The 21760-nt window shown below is 38.8% G+C and overlaps 1 protein-coding gene across 1 annotated transcript in view; it reads right to left on the bottom strand.

The window, feature by feature from the left end:
• Positions 1 to 1642: 1642 nt before the first annotated feature.
• Positions 1643 to 21760, bottom strand: part of HIBADH (3-hydroxyisobutyrate dehydrogenase) — a 107658-nt gene continuing 87540 nt past the window's right edge. Inside the window, exons 5-8 of the mRNA XM_032872620.1 lie at positions 16348 to 16481; positions 14204 to 14280; positions 6874 to 7030; positions 1643 to 2590 (exon numbers count right to left, since the gene is read on the bottom strand). Coding sequence (XP_032728511.1) covers positions 2432 to 2590; positions 6874 to 7030; positions 14204 to 14280; positions 16348 to 16481 — 527 coding nt within the window. The 3' untranslated portion in view covers positions 1643 to 2431. The remainder of the gene's footprint in view (positions 2591 to 6873; positions 7031 to 14203; positions 14281 to 16347; positions 16482 to 21760) is intronic.

The raw sequence follows: 21760 nt of genomic DNA, 5'->3' as shown, positions 1-21760 counted from the left end.
TTACTACAATTCCCTCCTACCTCATCTCCTTGTGTCCACCATTGCCCCTACACTCCACTCTCCACACAGCAGCCAGAACGATCCCTTTAAAGAGTAGGTGAGACCACACCAATCCTCTAAATGAAATGCTCAATGGGCTGGCATGATAGGATGTTTGCAAACTGGCCACCTTAATGCCTTTCTTTGTGCCCATACTCTAATGTTGTCCACTCCTCCGTGGACTCTGGGCTTGACTATGTGATTTGCCTCGACCAATGGGACAGTAGAGACATGAAACAAGCAGAACCCCGCAAAGTGTCTGGTCACTGGGGCTTGTCCTATGTTGCTGTTGAGAGCCTTTCCACCACCAGGTGAAGAAATCCAGATTAGCCTCCTGGACTGTGTGGAGAAAAGCCCCAACCATTATAGCTGTCCCAGCTGAATGAGGCCAAACTAGACCCTCCAGCTCCAGAGGATTTGGCCCAGTGTAGAATAATATAGCCAACCCAGAGAATCTTGAAAAATAATAGACATTTGTTATTTTAAACCACTAAGTTTTTGGTGGCAATGTAGCAGTTAGCTTTTGCTTTGGCTAACTGATACAATGCTAATTTTGTCGGAAAAAAAGCCAAGGAGCGCCTGGGAGGCTCAGTTGGTTAAGTGTCTGACTCTTGGTTTCAGCTCAGGTAGTGATCTCAGGGTCTTGAGATCGAGTCCTGCACTGGGCGCTGTGCAGAGCGCAGAGCCTGCTAAAGTTTCTCTATCCCTCTTTCTCTCCCTCTGCCCCTTTCCCACCTCACTCTGCCCCTCTCTCTCTCTCTCAAAAAAAAGAATAAAAGCCAATATCCTAACCTAGCCTACAAGGCCCTACAAGATCTGGCTCCCCTCATCTCGTGACTTCACTTAGAGCCTCCTTGTAATTCATCATATCTAACATTATCCTACCTTTGTGCCTCTGTACCTTGTTACTCGTTCCTAGAATATTCTTTCCTCGGATACCTGCATGGCTTGTTTCCTCACTTCCTTGTTAAATCTCTGTTCAAATGCCACCTTAAGTACCCTAACAGAATGGATGGGCACTTCCCATCCTCCCCCCTTATCCTGCCTTTTTCCTTATTATTATCGGACATATGCATGAAACATTTCTTTCTTGTCTGTCACATCCCCTCATACCCACACACACACACCCCCCACACACACACACACGAGACACCGGAATTTATGGTCTACAGGGGCAAGACTTTGTTCTGTTCGTCACCATAGCCCCAGCACTTAGAATAGTGCCTGGAATTTTTTATGACCAGCAAAATGATGAAAAGAGTAGTACTGCCAAATTTGGTGTCTAGGTCTATCAACAAGAATACTCCGAGGGGCTGTGGTAGGGAAAGTGGCAACTGCACTCAACACTGGGGGATATTCCATTTAATGCAGGCTGAGTTCCCATGCACCCACAATCTAGAAAATACTCAAATGAATGCCCATTAAGGATTCAAACAGAGCCCAGCAGGATGCTGACCTCCACCGCCCAACTGAAACTCTGTTCCTTTTGACTTCCCTCCCTTCCTTTTCTTCCCACCCTTTCCCCATCAGTCTGTAACACCAGTTTGTCAGATCATTTAGTTGTTCACCAAATGGCTGGAAAGACACAAAAACTCCAAGAAAGTATTATCTGCATAGAAATTTATTTGAGTTCAAAATAATACAGTTATATTTAGAATAATGTAATAATTATCTAAAGCATATATCATCATTGGCTCTGAAACAATTCTAAAGATGTCATTCTTTTGAAGTCAAAAAATAGGTAGTAAGAATGTACAAGGAAGCAAAAATATAAAAAACAAGTTTGCTGAGTATTGGGAGTTGTAACAAGGACACACTAAGGTAATGTAACAGAGTCCAAATTCTAAAACATGCAGCAAGGAGTTCTCTAGCTTTATCAACTCCCTGGAAAATTGGTGACCCCAATACTGCACGAATACCACCACTTGGGTAACAGGACAAACTTCCCGAGGACACAAGTAGTCACTCACTATACGTCCCCCTTTTCTCCCTCCTTTCCCCATATCAATTTCTTTTCTTTTCTTTCAGATCAGTTTCATCCTGGTGAAAACATGTTTGGTTTTATTTGTGAAGTGGAGTAAATAACACCCTGATTGAAGTATGCAATGATGTAGTTGAAGATGCTCAGGGATCAAACTTTTGAAAAAGGTTAATAAGCTGGTTAGCAGAGACCATCAGTAGCTTGCAGGAAAATAAATTCCAGTAACACATTTGCTAAACAGATAAAAAGAATTAGCAGTTAAAAATGGGTGAAAAAAATCCTACGGTTTACTGGGACCTAGACAATCAAAAGCAGACAGGTGACCTTTGATTAGACCCATTTACTTGTGGAGTGAGCTATAAGGAGGCTCCAAGATTTGGTGTTCAATAGTGTCCACGGCCAAGGGCAAACTCAGAAGCTCTCCTCCTCTCGTAGAAACTGGAAGACGGACGAGAAGTCTTTCTTTGAGTAACCCTTCGCACACATCATCCTGTAGATCTGATGGGCTTGGCTGCCCAGAAGGATTGGGCTCTTTGTGCTGGTGGCAGAGTCTTGTGCCAACCCCAGATCCTAAATCAAAAAGGGCAGGAGGGAACACATTGACACTGGCAGTCAGAGCTCACTTTGGAACTGTGGCTCCTAATGCTTTGGTTTCAAAGAAGGAGAAATGAGGTCTGAAAAAATGAGATACTTACGAATACTGTGGTAAGTTATATGTATTTTTGTAAGTACTTTCATAGAGCTGTAAAACTGCTCCAGACAGAAACCTTAATTTCTGAGTGTCCTCTCCACTCCTCCATCCAGACCTGTTTTGTTTTGACTTTGGACAGGGGTTACTATACAGATGAGAGCACATGGGGAATGTTTTTTCAAATCTGCAGAAGCCTGGAAGCCTAAGACAAACCCCATTATGACTAAATACCGGTTCAATCTCTTATTCTACAAATTTTAGCAATTGCTGTGGGCTGGGCACTGTTGCAAGGGCTGGTGATACAGGCATGATAAGACCCAGTCACTGTTCTCATGAAGCTTGGGGAAGATGGACAACAGAACAAATATTAGAACTTCAGACAATGACAAGCACTATAAAGAAAAATAAAGCAGGGCAAGGGCTTGGGAAGTGGCGAAGAGCAAGGGCCGGATAGAAGGAAGGGAGTCCTGGTAGAGGATATATTTAGGGACGCCGTCTCTGAGGTGAAGACCCCTGACCTACAATCTCAATGTCAGGGAGTAGTGAGTTCTTTGGAGAGTAAAGGAAGAGAGTTTCAGGTAGATGGAACATCAAGGTGTTGGGGGACATGGCTTGGATATTCAAGAAATAGCAAGCAGGCCAATGAGGCTGTGTGCGAGCCAGGGGGCTGGAGAGAGAAATGAGTCCAGGATGGACACAGGTAAAACATGGCAGCTTTAATATGTGTGGTAAGGAGTTGGGACGTTAAGTGCAATGGGACATCTGCCTTCATGACAAACAACGTTTAACATCTCAGAGAGCGAATGCTTCATTCTGAGGGTTTCAGAAAACTTACGGATGCTTAAAAACAGGCAAAAGTTAACATTATACGTCTTTGATAGTTAAACTGTAGCTAATGAATATCCACTACCATAAAAATGGAATTTTGTCCAAACCTGAAATACATGGGGTTGATGGGAGACAATGAAGGCTTGGATAATTGAAATAATATCCCCCAAATTTCATTTTATTTATGATTTTATAACAGCTGCAAACTGGTGGCAAAACCAATTACATCTTCTTACCATTACCATCCTCACTTCTCCCCCCAGTGGAAAAGTCAGCAAAAAATGAAAGGGGAAAACAAGAAGCAAGATGAGAAACGCTTCTACTCTGAGGAACATCCTTGGTAACAGAGCAGTTATCAATACCACCCACTCAAAGGAAAATAATTATTCAAAGGAAAAATAAGTCTCTTGAATTTGTATGATGGCATACGTGCAAACATGACTTTGTGCTTATCTGTATAATTTTCACAGGTAGACAAGAGATTTGAAAAAACTGCTTAACCTTAAATTCTTCTACAGCTTCCTAAAACTAAAAAGGGAGTTTAGTCATTACCCACACAATGAACAAACATACAGGTGCCCTACTGCCTATGCCCAGCCAAACCTCTCTTGTTGCCATCGTTTGGCAGCATATCTGCAAGATGTGTTATTTCTAAAAGATGGAGAGAAAATCTACATAGACTGCATTCAACTTTTACCCTAGTTACCTGGAACAGAAGAACTTGGAGTTAAACATAACATACTGAAGGGGACACAACACTATTGAGAAGACAAGTTGAGAGTTTTTCAAATGGCAAGTGCATACCCCAGATAAAACCTAACAAAACCACAAACATGGACAGTGTGATAGCTTTGGCGCCTGCTGCCTTAAAGGGTGCACATTCTGAAAAGAGAAAAATGGTTAGTGTCTCAAAGTCTGAGAGGCTTGTCCATCTTGAAATGCAAACGGCAAAAAGAAGGTGTCCTTTGAAGCTTATAATATGTAATTTAAAATAAACAGATTTTCCACTTCACTAATCAAATAAAATATTTATGAATCCATAAGCTAAGTGGCTAGTTCAGGAAGAAATACAGAACAACTGTAATAAGTTTTCAACAAGTTAATGGAGGACCAAGTTGTTATGTCACCAGGAAATGGTCCTCCCTTAGGGGAGGACCAAGAGTCATCATGCTTTTCCATACGTTGTTCTGCAGTGGCCATCACAGACATCTAGGCTGGAGAGTGCAAAAGATTAATCTAGTTTTCATATTGACTATGTTCTGATTATATACAAATAGCATGTTAGAATTTTATCATGTTAAGACCTAGAAATAAATGTACAAGCCTCTACTTAAAAAACACACTAACATCATATTCCCTAGAACAATACATTTAATAGCAGTTGAGCAAAACATCTCTTAGGAAGTAAAGACTTGATCTGCTCAAGCAGGAAGGACTGCTTTAATCAATGGGGCATCGACGGGGATTTCTTTAATCTCCATCAGTTTCTCTATACGAGTTTAATTAGCTATGGTGCGTTTTTGTTAATAGCAATCCAAAGTGATGACAGATTTTTTTTTAAAGTTCCTTTTAAGTTTCTTTCTAAGTACTCGCATTCCAAGCAAAATTAATAAGTCTTCCTCTTTAAAAGGGAAATTGCACCTGCATTTCATAGAGGAAATGAGAGCAAAGGAGAACAGTAATTTCTGTATGTTTCACTCCCGTGCTGTCTCATGCTGTTAGTGGAAAGTGCTATCGTTTATGATCAAGAACATCATTTTAAAGAAAAGACCTTAACCTTGGCAGCTTCTTCCTGGGGAGGGTCCCCACAGCAAACAGCAAAAGCACAGGTATACCACACAGGGGAGGACAGCAAGGGCAGAGTTCCCAGACAAAGCCAGCACTGCAGAGGACTGGAGGCCAGACAAATTCATCTGACCCTTTTGACGAGAAGCCTCCTATTTCTTACTACTCTCCTTGTTAGCTGCTTCCTCTGCTCTGACCATTAGTGGTATTGCAAGAACCGAATAAGCTAGTGCCTCACAACCCACTTCATATGGAGATAGAATGGAAACTGAGCATAAATGCAATTCTTCCATTCTTCCACGTGCCCTAATAAATCACCCGCAGCTTCACTGAAAACAATACACTTAAGGAGATACTTCCTGTTTCTAACAACAGCCACACTGCACAAGTACAAAAGCCTGTGTGGAGGCCATGGATGCAGATTGGCATAAAAATCAGTATTTTCTTAAATGAAACACGAGGGGAAATCAAATTGCAAAATAAGAAATAGTTCAAACACTGCTTTATCCCATTAATATTTAAAGCATACTGACCATACACCAGGAACTGTGCCAGAGGCTGCGATGGAGGGTGCAAGGACAAATGGGGTGCAGGCAGAGGGGAGCAGCCAGGCTGGGGGTTTGCAAGTGAGAGCCAAGGAGAAAAGAGTCTAGTATGGCCAAAGCGAAGAGAGGGGCTGCAATGGCAGAAACGAGCTGGTAGGACAAGCAAAGGCTAAATCATCAGCTTGCTGGTGGACTTTCATCTACAAGTGACTGGAAACCATGAGAGAGACATGGTGGGAGAAAAGGCACACTCGGAGTTTTATATCTCAGGGGCCCTCTCTTTCCCGTGATGTAGAAAATGAACAAGAGAGGACTCCGAAAGGCAAGGAGACCAGTAAAGGGCTGATGTGGTATAATCTAAAGGAAGCTCAGCCAAGGCACTCACAGTGGCAGAGGAGGGGACTGCATGAATTCAAGGCACACTAAGGAACAGAATGGACAGAAGGCCATGGAGAATAAAGGTGTCCAGGTATAGGCTTTATTACTTTTGTAAAGGGTCGGGGCGGGGAGTTAATTATGGGGGCAGGGTGGGGTAAGGAATAGCTCTATGCAGAAACCTGGAAGGCTGTTCCCCAACAAACTATTTTCTAAAGTTGAGATCACAGATAGGAGGTCAACAATTTGTTTTTCAAATGATTTTTCACATAAATACACACATGTTCTTAAAGCAGGAAGATGTATTATCAGAAAATTCTTACCCCTCCCATTCTAAGGACTTGGTAAATTAATGGAAATTTCTGATGAAGAACGAAATTTTACCATCTCATATTACAAACAAACCCCAAACCCCACAAAATCAAATTCCCAGCCTATTCTTCTCATCTGAAATGAACATGATAAGGGTTTTTAATCAAAGCTTTTAATCAAAATTTTTAATCATTTCCAGTGAGCGAGTGAATCACTATTTTGGTAATTTTGCCTTCTAGGATACACATACGCTTTGGGGGATTAGACCACTGAGCACTTTTTCCCTCTCCCTTGGGTCGTCTCTGCATTTACCATACCTTAGCCATGAGTGTTGCTCCAAATCCACCCTGGTAGTTATTAGCCGACGGAACTCCATCCATCACCCCCGGCACAGGATTGTAAGTGTCACTTGACCAACACCGTCCTGAGCTCATATTTAGGATTTTAGCCAATAGTTTTGGGTCAAGCCCTAACCTGCCAAAGGTCAAAGAAAAGAAGTGTTAGATGTCAAAATGTACAAGTCATGAGCAACTTACTCATGTATGAGGACACTCCATCTTCTCTCTCCACTTATTGTCTGTCTTCAAAAGTCAAAGCAGATTGATGAGAGCAAAGAACCGAATCTTAAATTATAGGGCATTAAAAGCCAGTGATTTACCATTTCAGAGCCAGGAAGTTCTGCCCTGAGAGAAAACCCTCCAAACTATCCTACTTTAGAGAAACATCCCACAATTGCCAAAGTGGTGTTGGTTTATCACACACATGGGTTTTCTAGTCTTTTGGATATTATTGCATTTATGTGTCACACAAGAATCTTAAACCAATGTGATCATCTAAATTCTACATTCTTCACTCACAAATGACATATTTCAGAAAGAAATACTGACAGATAAACTGTGCATCATGGGAGTCCTTGTGGGTGCATTTATATGCATGTTTATTCTTTTAGCTTTTATGAGAATGGATGCAAGAGATGAGCCATGTGCCGTAAGATGAGCTTAAGTTATCCTTATAAAAGAAGACATTTCTTGCTGCAAACTTTTCCTTATTTATTAAATCTTCATTAGACGAACCTGCTTATGAAGCAAGTCTGCACAGAGCTGTGACATATGCTATCTATTCAGAGACATGCATTATAGTTCTGGGTCAACTGCTGATAAGGTTACTGATCCTGATAAAACAAAGCTTGCCCAAGCGGAAACATCATTTGTTCTATCACTGAGCTGATGGCATCAACGGCTGTTCAATGTGGACCCAGAAAAAAAGAGCATCAAAATGCTGTAATACTTTGATTCTGAGTATCTTAATGAAGTCTGGGAAGCAGAGTTTGACTAAGTATCACTGAATCGAGTTTCAAATAAAACTTTCTACCTAGCAATGTATTGGTTTCTTTCATACAAAAGCCATTATAAGACAACTGTCATAAAAGCTTTCTGCTTTTTCTTAGGACCAATCTCTTCCAGAATTTAAAAAAAAAAAAAAAAAGGCTGAAAAGAGACACACGAAAATGTAAAACAGATTGTGCATTTTGGCATGCCCAAGTTCTTGTTTACTTCCTGTGTTTGAAACCCATGTCTTTATTTCCCAGTGTGAGTATCATAACCAGTACAACATTCTTCCAATGCTAGAGCAGAGGGCTAGGGCTCATAGCCAGGATATGTATGGATTTACCACGTAATACAACTGTTATATGATCAGGCTTTTGAGAAGTAGCCATGGTCCAAGGAATATATATGGCATGCCACATATGTGAATCCATATGTTGGGCCATATTATTACAGCAGGTTTTCGTAAGGATTATAACAGAGAAGATTCACTCTAAATTGGCTGCCATACATTCCATTCAATGGTGGACTGCCAGAAAGAAAGCCAACAGTTCATTCATTCTTTTATAAAAATCCAAGTTTGGTACTGGTGTAGTTTGCTATTGCTGCTTTCTTTCCCCTTTTATTTTGTTTTTTTAAGATTTTTTTTTTTAATTTATTTGACAGACAGATCACAAGTAGGCAGAGAGGCAGGCAGAAAGAGAGGAGGAAGCAGACTCCCTGCTGAGCAGAGAGCCCGATGCGGGGCTCCATCCCAGGACCCTGAGATCATGACCTGAGCCGAAGGCAGAGGCTTTAACCACTGAGCCACCCAGGCGCCCCTTCTTTCCCCTTTTAAATAAAATAAGGCCATCAGTATGCTGTTCTAGCAGATAAATTGGGAAAAGATAAAGCTGATGTTCATAGGGAATAATGTGAAAATTATTAATTAAATAAAATCCCATGTATATTAACAACGAGTTCATCTGCTCTAACTGCAAAGATATTCTTTAAGCACAACTGTTCAAGAATGTCGATGTCTAATGTGTTCCACGAGTGGGGAATATTTTTAAGACCCCAAAACATGGTTCTTCCCTTTCACTTGAAATGTCATTTAGGCGCTTCAGAATTTAGGTTTTCTTTCAAAAATGGCTCATCACATTTAAAGCAGCAGAGATGCTCCTCTCTTCGTAATCTCCCTGGTTATACTCAACAGTAGCTCACAACAGTCTTTCCCACTACAGCAGTTCATGCTCTGTCTCTAGTACTCACCAAAATGGTGAGCAAAGCTTATTAGCCTTTGTAAAACCCTACATTTCATTTTTCTTGAGTGTTCAAGGAAAAATACTGGCACTGATTTATGGAACCCTGTTTGGTGAACACAGTACTATTTAGAAGCGTCCCGAGGGGCACGCAAAAAAAGCCAGGTGGCAGTTGCTATGTGCTCACTTTCAAATCTGATGCTTCCCCACTGTGCTGACTCCCCTTTAGGAGCCGGCTGCTCCCTCTCCACTTTTCCTCCCCCGACTCACCACTCTACAGCAAAATGTATCATTAAAAAGAGCAAGTTAGAAGTGTTTTGCATTTCATCTTTCTGAGGATTCTTTCACTGGCACATATATAACTGACAGTTAAAATTAGACATAATATTAAAATCAGTTACTGAAGTCCTCTGTCTTCCACTGTGCCTAAGGCTTGTAATGGTCTGAAACCAGCTAGAATACACAGTAATTGTCATTCAGAGAGTCTATCCTAGAACGTCATGCTTCACTGGAGAAGACTGAGTTTCCATTTGAAATCAACAAATTAATCCAAGACAGGTATCTGAAAGGGCAAGTTTAATAGGAAGCAGCTACTGGGCTCTCAACCATGATAAAATGTTATTGCTGTTTCCCTGTAAATTGGCTGGGAACATATGATACTTTCTGCATAAGAGCCCCATTGCTGTTCAGGAGATATACAGCTCAAGCCATCAAAAGGATGACAGTCTGTCAGTCCCCATAATAACTTGCCACTGGATGTGGTTCGAGAGTGTGCGCGTGCATGCATGTGGCTTTACAATTGCTGGAATGTTCTCTGATATAAACAGAGAATGAATTCATTGCTCTGACCGCATATATAATGCAACTCAAACAAACGTCACTGTGTCAAATCTACTCACCTTTAAATCACAAGAATTCTAAATGAACTTTTGGGGGAAGTAAAAATGATGCACACACTGTAAAAAAAAAAAAATTTAAAGAGAATCCAAATGTTCGCCTTCACTGTAACCGAGGCTTTTAAAAAGGACCAAAAAAGTTTTTTTGACCTTATATTCTCTATAAGTATCTATGGTGTCTGGTTTTATGGAAGAACAAAACAAATTATGTCACTAAACTGAGATGTTTGTATCACAGAAACAGATCTGGAAATGAAATACTTAAGACTATGTCAGTTTTAATCAATCATTCACTTACTCATCATTGTTTACAGATCTGCCATGTGCAGGCACTGTGCTTGGAGCCAAGGAGACAGAGTAAAGAAGCTAAGAAGAGGCTGTGTCTGCCTTCCAGGAATGGACCCATTAAGACACATATACACAGGTCACTTTCACCTGAGGCAAGAGAAGTGCCTCCCTTCTCTCTCTCTCCCCTTTTCATCCATGTGACAAACCTTCACTAAGGACGTACTATGTGCTAGGTATGTCCTTAAGATGCAGCAAAGAGCAGATAAAACCAACCCCTTTCAGGGAGCACACATTCTAGTTGGGGAGACAGGCAATAAACAAACACATAAATAGACACACCAGCTGGTGAAAAGTGCTATGAAGAAACTACTTTAAAAGTACAACTCAATTCAAATACTAACCACCAGCACCACCAACAATCACATCGATAACTATCACATAGAGCATGATAATGCGCCAGGAACTGCTTTCAAAGATTTACATGGATTTAACTCATTTAATCTTAGCAACAACCCTGTAGCTAGGTACTATTATTTTTGTCATTTTATAGAGGAGAAAGCTTAAGTCTATAGCAGAGCTGGGATGCAGGTATGGACAGACACCCAAAATCCCACCATCCCGAGTCTCACGGCATTATACAGGTAGTGAACTTAATAGTCAATAAGCCAATATGATGGTGTTTTGTCAGTTTATTAAGAAACTTGGTCAAACTTTTATTATAAACCTTTTGCCACTTGTTCTCTACTGTATATGTATTAGGTATACAACTAAGAGGCTTCAGGTCATCATCACCTAAATGAAAACCTAACAAAGGGCAGTAGTCAAGGAACTAAAACTATGCTTGTGGGAAAGTTCTCATCTTGAACAGCCTTCCAGAAGTTCAACTGTTTTAAGTTTCCTTTAACATGGAAAAAGACAATGTGGTTGTTGCTAGAGGTATCTGGGCCCTGGTTGGTAATGCAAACGGCCTGCTATACCACTAATATTGAATAAAGAGAAAAACAAAAAGTCAGTTCCAGTGGAGCAAAAATAAAAACACAGTAACAAACCCTCCATTATCACAATTCTTCCTTCGTGATGCACAGGAACAAAACTTCTCTAACGCAAGCAGGGCACCTTTGGTGTCAAAAAACTAACGTTCTAAGTCCCAACTAGAACCCAACTGGAAGGTAGAAAGGTCCAATAAAAAAGATTCTCAAAATATGCTGTATACCCATATTTTTTATACTTTACTTTTTTTATAGCATTTTAAAAATTTCACTAATATCCATAAAGAATCACTGTAAAAGATCATAGGGTCAATAAGAGTTTTAAACTGTAAGATTTTATTCTTCCAGTTTTTAAAAAAAAAAATGGGAAACAGCATTCTAGGAAAAATACTGACTTATGAGGATGAAATTAATCAGAAATGATCACTTCATAGGATTAGGTGACTCAATTTGTAAATGTTGACATTAATGCTCTAAAAAAATTTCACTTCAGAGTGAACAGAATATAAATGTGGCTGAGCCACTTTGATGCTGTACTACTTTGTGGGAATTTACTACTTGGGAATTTATGCTTGCTGATGCCAATTTTCTCTTTCACCTTGCAAAGCTCAATAAATCGTGGCCACTCTCTATACTCTATTAGAGAACAATCTTGTCATTTTAAACCATGTCTGTAAACCACCGAGAAAAGACAATAGCAGAAGCCATCATTTTTAGGACTTTCAACCCACTGAAAGTCTTTGTAAGACAAACTGATAAAATCCTACTGTTATGAAAATAAGCAACCCATTAGTATAACTGGAAGCACCAGAAACTTACAAATTATTATAACAGTTAAGTAAAACTAGCGAGTTCCTAATTTGTGTCCGTTCTTTATATGTAGTATATGTAAATATATAAATATATATTGGTACAAATTTATATAAATATATACGTGTGTGTATATAGAGAAATATTTAAATATATATATATAATTAATGTACGTACAGTTTCCAAAAAAATTAAACATTAAAAGGTTCATCTTTCTAAACACTGTTTTTATCATAGTGTATTAAGGTCAATTATAAAGGAAAATCTATTGTTGCTTTTGCTCTTAACATTTCTATTTGGAATTTTATCACTTTTCATCTTCTCTTTGTAATCACAATTCACTGTAGTAGCCAATGCATATATTTCACTGTACACATTTATTCAATTCATTTGATTCAAGTGACTTTCATACTATTCTTTATTAGCTGGTGTTTGGAGTTAGACTTCTATAAGCACTGACCATACAAAAATTTCATTTTAGAATAGCAAGTGACCATCTAATAAGAGTTTTGCTAGGAAAATTATCCGAGGAAGACCAGAGGATATATCACTATTCCTCAGGAATACCCTGATCCAGTGATGCTCAGAGTAAGAAGCAGGATATAAAACAAACTGGCAAGGATAAAGAGGGAAATTGCAGTAGAGCATAGCCTAGGTGATCTATGCTTTTGCTTTTTTATTATTCATTTATACCCAGAAGAATGAAGATAAAATTCTGAAAATGCATATGCATCCTAACGCTCTAATCCTATTGTCAACACCAATTAATTTTGTATGAAATTTTGGTTCCAGAAGTTTACATCTTCCTCTTTCATGAAATTAGTCTAGAGGATAGACATGAAAACAAGTTACTGGTAACAAGTTTTTCATTTATGAGGAAGTGACCCATAGCCTAAAACTGGCTACAATACACACCACTCTGAACAGTTCCCTGTATACTACCAGTTTTATTAAGGCTTTGTACAGATACGCCTTACCATCTTACAGACATTCAATTTTAAAATGTAAATGGTACAGGATATTGATAAACCAATTAGCACTGATGCAAAGCAAATTCCTCTTTTATCTCAATTACAACATGACAACTTAATAGGTCAAGATAGTTTAACATCTGAGACAAGGGCAATTCAATAAACAACGGCATCTTGATATGGTAATTAAGAGGAAATGTGAATCCATTACTGTGTTCTAAAAAATATCCCAAGCACTTTGGCTCTTTTTATTGCTTTTATCAAAACCTGTGATATGAAACACTATTCTGATTTGTGATATATCTGGTAAGCAGCCTGGGGAAGTGTGAAGAAAACACCTGAATAAAGCATCTGCCTAATTAAGCATTTTCTAAAGTAAGAAACGTAAATTTATTTTCATGAAATACAAAACATTCAAAAAATTAATTAGGTGATTAATCATATGTAACATTCCTAACCCAAAAGATTAAAGGCTAAAATTAAGACATTAACCTTACGCATTCTAAAGGATGATGATCATCACAGGAGAACAAAATTCCTGAATCACTTTAAGCAAAGTATAAATGCCAATTTATTTTAACGGAAAGATATGTCCTTAATGTAAAGTAACAAAACCACAAGCAAGTTAAATGAAAGAATTATGCACACGAGCTGCAGCTCTATGAATGCCATCCAGTTTGTCCCAAGACTAAACAGCCAAGGGCCCTTTTAATGTAGATTTTGGAGACTATATTTAAAGTAGATACATGAAACCAGTCGTGGTAGGATAACACTTGAATTGACTATACGTTAAAATGCTACACTGCCAAAGTACGCTTAAATTTTATAGTAAAAGTGTTTCTTGTATTTCAATACAATAGCAGAAATGGAGCTCCCATATAAAAGGGATAATGTAACTTTGAACATACAGCACAATACATTTTATGGCTATGGCAGAGTATTCAAGCTCTCCAGGGTCCTATTGGTCGTCAAATAAGCAAAGTCTATTAAAGTTCAATAATGAAGTACTTTCAAAATGTTCCTGGATCAACTCATTTATCTCTCATGAACTTTTTTTTCAACATCAGAAAATCAAATAGGGAAGCTCATAAAAATTGTTAGTACATGAAAATATATAGTCAACAAACCTGATTCCAAGATTCATAGCTTCAGCAGTTCCAATCATACTAATAGCTAACAGCATGTTGTTGCAGATCTTTGCAGCCTGAAAAAAAATGGAGTACATATTAAATACCTTTTATTTTCAAGTCGAAGCTCACAGGAAGTTGTTCTTTACCGAACTCTCCAGGTTTCTTTCTAAAAGTCAGAGCATTTAACTGTTGATCCTCTCAAATGGGCAAAGGAACGTGGTGCCACATGCTTCCTTCTGAGCTTACCAGGTCATCTGGGAGCAGACCCTTCCACTGGGTCAGAACCCCACTGTGGTGACCAAGCTCCTCCTGTGGGCTCTGTCTATAAGGCATACTGATCGATTGATCTAAGTGGCATGACTGCTCTTTTTTTTCCAGTTTCATTGAGATAGAGTTGACATATAGCACTATGTAACTTTAGGTTGTCCAGCATAATGATCTGACTGACACACATCATGCAATGGTTACCGTAAGTTTAGTTAACATCCATCATCTCATACAGATACAAAAAGATACATGTACATATATATTTTTTTCCTTGTGGCGAGAACTCTTAGGATTTACTCTTAACAACTTTTATATACATCATATGGCAGTGTTAGCTCTAGCCATCATGTTATACACAAAATCCCCAGCACAAGTGCTCTTTATGGAATGGGGCTTACATTCTAATTGGGGCAACGGAGTTAACACAATAAAGATAAAGGCAACAAACACACGAACAAAAACAACTGAGTGGAAAATTATATGGCTATTAAGACAGAGACAGTAGAAACTCCAAGATCACTGAGGGCAGAAGCAGAGAGGAAATGGAACTGAAACCCATCTCTTAGAAGGCCAGGCAGGAATTTAAATAGGCAAGAGAGAGAAAGGAGGAGAGCAAAGAAAAAGGCAAATATGTAAGAGGGATTAAATATATCAGAGCATGGGATGTTCCTGAGAGCAGTAAGAAAACTGACTTATGTACATATGTTTTAAGGAATGGTGAGAAATTTAATAGTTAAGACTGGGTTAAGAGCCATGAAAGCTAGGGTGGAGAGTTAAAATTTGACCTGACAGAAAACAGGCATCTATTCAAAGTTTCAGAATGGGGATGTCTATGTGTACAAACATCTTAATGGAGTTGGTCTTGGTTACAGTGTTGGGCAGAGTGGTAAACCCGGCATCCACGGTTTCTGAGCAGGACACAGAGCTAATGAGAAACTGGACCAGTTAATGTGAGGAATAGAGAAGACTGTCAACAACGAGAGACACTGAAGCAAAAATCGGCAGAACTTGGCAACTGGACAAGAGAATGGAGACAACAGGTATATTTGAAATAATACCAAAGTCTTGAGTAAGATAAAGAGGGTGCCAGTGACCAGGACCAAGGATTAAGATGAGGGGAGATCTCGTGAGAGCATGTGTTTTGGTGAGAGGGGGACAGCTAGTTTGATTTCAGAGTTCAGTGTTGTCCTTCACCTCTATCTGATTAGAGAATTGATATAATTCTAAATGAAAATTATTTGCTTTTCAAGAAAAAAATTAAAGTGTGTAGATTATTTCTTCCTGACTATATTACAGACAGAGCTTAGCAAGTAATTAGATGGAGGATAACAGCGACTCAGATGCCATGAGCACGTCAGATGGAAGCAGTTTTAAGAATGATTTCAGTGGTCACTAGGATGATACATCAGAATCTGAATGATGGAACTTTCAACATCTTTTTAAATAGTTAATTGGTTGATGTCTGCTTAAGTCCAACAGGAATGATGGAAAACTAATTTGTTCCAAAATAATTTAAGAAAATCTGAGCAAAAAAAGGGGCACCAGGGTGGCTCAGTCGGTTAAGTATCTGACTCCTGAGTTTGGCTTAGGCCATGGTCTTGGGATCGTGGGATCTGGCCTGGAGTTGGACTCCACACTGGGCATGGGCTTGGGATTCTCTCTCTCCTCTTCTCCCTCTGCCCTACCCACCCCCACCCCCATGCACACGCTCTCTCTCTCTTTCAAAAACAAAACAAAACAAAAACTCTCAGCAAGGAATCCACAGATTGAACAGAGTAGAGAGGAATAAGAAATAAGAATGTGGTCAGGAAAGAGAAATAAACATTAGCCAATTCTATATCGTCAAGTCAGTGTCATTAATGTAAAGATGTTACCTGCCCGGTCCCAACAGCTCCACAATACACCACATTGGAGCCCATGCACCCCAGCAACTCCTGGGCAGCAGCAAATTCATCTTCGACTCCTCCCACCATAAATGTGAGGTTCCCAGACCGAGCAGCTCCCACACCTGAATGGTTTGGGGGTAAAGGGATAGAACAAAAGGATACATTTCTTCAAGTGTTTAAGTAGATAATAAAATTACAGAAAATCCCAAAACAAATAAAAATATCTTGCCTCCAAACTGTATTTATGTCAGGCACGTAAAAGATAGTCTAAATCGCTCCTGCAATGTGTGTGTGTGTGTATTTTTAAGGAAGCGCTACACCCAATATGGGGCTTGAACTTATGACCCCAAGACCAAGAGTCACGCTTACAAACTGAGCCAGCCAGGTGCCTCTCTTCTAGAATATTTTGAAAATTAAGTAGCATGGAGTTTAATCCTAAACCAAAAGGGACATACAGATTCAAACTCTTATTCTCAGTTCATGGTATGAGTAATATGGGAAACTAAAATATACATTTATTCACATGCACCTATTATTCTAAGAAATCTATTTAGTAATAGAAAGTATATGAAAAAGGTAACTTGTGCCCTGACCAGTACAAGAACAGCCTGAGGGGTCTGCTGCCTAAGTCTGGATTTGGGGGTCTCTGGCCCATTTGCTTGCTCTCCGTGTACCATCTGCAGATGATATCTACAAAGTGGAAGATCTGGCTCTTTCCCCCAAGACAAGGAAAGAGCCATTTTTAAGGTAAAATGGCAAGAGTCCTTTTTAAGGTAAAGAAAACAGTTGATTATTTAGACTGATTATTCTGATGTGCATTTTCCAATCAATATTATTTGAGTTTTCTCTTCCTTCCTCCTATATACCTTTCGGGCAATTCTTCCTACTGCTATGAGCAGGAAGAGGAAATGAGCTTTGGTCTGGCTACAGACCTTCACAGCTCTTAACAAAGGTCTGATGCACATTCACTGATTGAAATGATTGGTTAGCATACAAAACCTGTCCTAGACGTATCCTAAAAAAAAGAGGGAAGCTTCATTCATCTAAATTGTTATTAACTCTAAAAAAAAAAAAAACCAGGAGTATTATTATTGTTTTTAATATTAGAGAAATTTTAATTCATAATTTTCAAGTTAGATTTTGTTGATCAAAACCAGGAAAGCATGTGGGAGAGCTGTATTAGTATGATTTTTGCCTTTACACTTTATTTTATAGTACAGCTAGGAATAAAGAAATCGTAATTGTCTGTGCCATGTATCAAACCTGGCCATTAGAACAGACAACTGCAAGTAATGGCCTACTTTTTAATTTAATTTATTCAATGAAATACATAGTTTATATATAAAAAGCCCAAGTGGAGAGATCCATATTTCACTGAAATTGTGAATATTTTGCTATTGCCAAGCAAAGCAGCCTTTTCCACTTTACAGTTCATGCTATTTTAACTAATTATTAAAAGCAAAAGAGGTCAGCATTATGTTAGCCAAATAATTGGGGAAGAGGGAGTGTCCATGTGTTATGAAAGCCTGAGATGCTCATGCATAAGGTTAAATTACATTTCACAATATTTTCAGACACACTTTGGAAATGATTATGTACAAAACCCAATTATAACAAATGCTTTTAATTAGCCAGTTTGTGTTCTTTGAACATTCTATAATGTTGAAGTTCAAGTGACTGTCACTTTGTTAGTTCCTAATTTACCTCACTAAGATGGTAGATCATCATTACTATTTTATAATTCTTTTGCTCAATTTCTATATCCATTTTTATACAAACCACATAACCATCCTTAGTCCTAATCCTGTTGATCTGACCTAGGAATTACGTAGACAATTTAAGTCAAAGCTTACAAACAAATCCAGCACTATCCATCATAGGTCATAGCTTTGTATCTAGATTACAGATTACTAAATAGCTTCAGAGAGTCATTTATTAAAGGAAAATTAATGCTGACAATGGTTCTCAGCTGGTTAATCTTTTGACAGGTATACTTTCTCACTTGTTCAAACACATATTTCAAAAAGAAGAAATAAGTTACTTAAGCAAGAGACCACAAAAGAAATAATAACTCATTTTTTAAGTCGGAGGTCTGTGGTACTTCCACACTCCTTCTCTTAAGGTGGTGGGCATTATTATTAGGACTTTTTCATATCCCACGATCCAATGTCAGGGCCTGACTAAACTGGGTAATTCTAAAGGTTTGGCATTCTTCAGGACCAAATCCTGTCTTCCGTACACATTCCTCTAAATGTTTGACTCTATGAAGCCTAGTCCCACTGCAAAGGCAAAATTAAGATCTAAGTAATCCTAAAATAAATGTAACCATTTTGAGCTTAGGAAATACTATCTAGGAAGGTGTAACTCTAAAGCTATGTAAGACATCCTACAGAGGGGCGCCTGGGTGGCTCAGTGGCTTAAGCCTCTGCCTTTGGCTCGAGTCGTGATCTTGGGGTCCTGGGATTGAGCCCCACATTGGGCTCTCTGCTCAGCGGGCAGCCTGCTTCCCCCTCTCTTTCTGCCTGCCTCTCTGCCCACTTGTGATCTTTCTCTATTAAATAAATAAATAAATCTTTTAAAAAAAGACATCCTATAGATTACAGAAGACCCTGTACAGATTTTGAAGTCTATCAGTAATAAATAATACATTTATTATACTGTCATGCCACTTTAATTCAAGTCTATTTCCCAAAACAGGAAAACAGACTACACACTTATACAGTTGCTAGAATATTGGGAGAAGTATTTTAACTTTACATTTTAGTAACTATATATACAAAATCAAAATATATCCTGTACTTAATTCTATTACAGCATTTACAACTCCAGTGCTTCTCTCCCATGACCACAGAATCAGAAAAACTGAACGCATTTGTACAAATGAAAAGGCGAATGCCCAAACCATACAAAATAGGTGGCTGGACCATCCTGTTTTTAAAAGGACAGCCACCTACCACTTCTCCTGGAATCTGCTTCAATTTCAATCAACCTCGGCAGGGAGAAACACTTTAAATCTAATCCAAGTCTCAAAGTCAGCCTCTTTCTTTCTCTCTGTCAAAGAAATCACAAGAAGCCTCCATTACCTAAACTGCCTTCCTTCTTTCTTTCCTTCCATTCCTATTTATGGTGGACATAAAAAATTTGACCACTGGAGAGCCATCTGTCAGTGGTTCTTAACCTTGGGAAGAAGAAATATCCTTGTCCTCAAGGAGTTTGAAACCTAGTGTTTGTGGTGGTGGATGTGAGTGTGCACATGTATATGGAGATGGGAGAAGAGAGAAGGCAAACAACTGTAAAGAGTAAAAGACAGATGCATACTACAGGAGAGGTCTGCATATAGTCATCTGGAGGTTCAAAGAGGAAAAATATCATCAGCAATTACCTGTTCAGTGCCTTTAGCAATTTGCTCCATCCTTGTGCTTGGGAGAATATTTAAAATACAACTATTCCAGAAGGTCCAAAATAAAAGGTCATAGTAGATATAAAACACAGTCTTTGCCCTCAAAAGGTATAAAATACAGTTAAGGAAAAGAGACACATACCACCTACTCAGAAGTGAATGCCAAAAGGTAGCATCCCGTACCAAGTGTCATGGATGAGGACAGCAGCCACCAAAACCTGATTCCCTCTTTCCTCCCATTTGTTTACCTCCATCATTGAAAGGCTAATGAGTTCTCAGAAAGAGAAACGGTGAAAAAAGAAATACTGTTCTCAAAGAGTAATGGTCTTGCCATCAGCTGCGGGTAAGCTTTGAAAACTTTGACAAGAATATAGGTATTCTGGGGGCACCTGGGTAGCTCAGTTGGTTGAGCATCTGCCTTCAGCTCAGGTCATGATCCCAGGGTCCTGGGATTAAGCCCTGCATCAGGATCCCTGCTCAGTAGAGAGCCTGCTTCTCCCTCTCCCTCTCATCCTCCTCCCCACTTGTGCTCTCTGTCTCAAATAAATAAATAAAATCTAAAAGAAAAGAAAAAGGTTACCTCCCCCTTTCTTTAAAAAAATAAAAAAAATAAAAATAATACAAGTATTCTCAATCTATTTGCAGATCATGTTCAGAGCAGTTTAAAACAACATGAACTGAGCAAACGATTTTGTATGTTTTACATATGGACACTGAGATCTGCCTATTATCTAAATACATACAAAACCCTATCTCTCTTCACAACAGACTCAAGTTTGCTTATTAGACAAAAAACAGAAAACTGAGGATCAGGATTAAGAACAAATACAATGAAACCATAAGATTTCACATGAATTTCAAATATGGGTCTGAGTATTTTAGAGGTCCTGGCAAACACTTTTGGGAACGGAATAAAGCAGCCTCAAGGAAAATGGGAGTTCTTCCTTACATTGAGTTACACAGTTTAAAAATTCTCATTGGTTACTTTAAGAAGGAGATGGTAAATCAAATAGAAAATGTTCATCATATTTTTGTATCAAAAGCAGAGGTAGTTTTTTCAAGGTAATTCAATTCTTGTTTTATATATGTTTCTAATTCAGCCCACTCGCAACAGAGATCAACATTAACAATAATCATCTCAGTCTAATAGTTTATGTTTATCTGTGTCTCAATCTTTGGCATTTTTGTTTGTTTTAAAAACCAAAACAGGCTTAAGTTTCCAATTATGTGTCGACATGAACATAACTAGCAGCTGAAGACATTATTCACTATTACTCAGCATTTCTACATAGCATCTCATTATTGTTTTCTTTCTTCTTCTTCTTTTTTTTTTTTTTTTTTTTTTTTGCTCAAGCAGGGGGCAGTGGCAGAAGGAATGAGAGAATCCCAAGCAGGCTCCATGTCCAGTGGGGAGCCTGATGGAGCGCTTGATCTCACAACCCAGAGATCATGACCTGAGCTAAGATCAAGAGTCGGACGCTTAACTGCCTGGGCCACCCAGGCATCCCACACTACTGTTTTCTATTAAGTAAAAGTTATTCTTTCTGAAGTACTGGTACATTTATGTTCACCAAAAAGAATTACATAACTCACTGTATCTTCCCTTTGGTCTTGAGTCATAGGAAACAATGAACTTTCTTTTTTTTTCTCCTAAAATGGCTTCTGATATTTTTAAGTTTTACTTTTGTCAATGGGCTCTAACCATTTCTCTGGTTTTCTCATCTACTCCCTGTAACAAAAACCACCATGCTAGACATACCCAACTATTTACAGTAGCTGGTATGTGTAGTGATTTTTTTTTTTTTTTAAATGTATCCATGCCTTTCCTGGGCAACTCCCTTGTTTGTAATTCCCTTGCCCTCTTTGCCTGGCAAACTCCCAATTATCTTCCAATGCTCAACTCAAGTCAACTCTAAGAAGCAATTCACGACCATAATCCCCTTTCTCTATCTTTATGACATTCCCAGTGGTATCTGTAATAAAGCACTTACACTACTCTAA

The sequence above is a fragment of the Lontra canadensis genome, unplaced genomic scaffold, assembly GCF_010015895.1.
Source record: "Lontra canadensis isolate GAN:19392208 unplaced genomic scaffold, GSC_riverotter_1.0 scaffold2, whole genome shotgun sequence".
Lineage (NCBI taxonomy): Eukaryota > Metazoa > Chordata > Mammalia > Carnivora > Mustelidae > Lontra > Lontra canadensis.
This window is presented reverse-complemented; position numbering and strand designations above follow the sequence as displayed.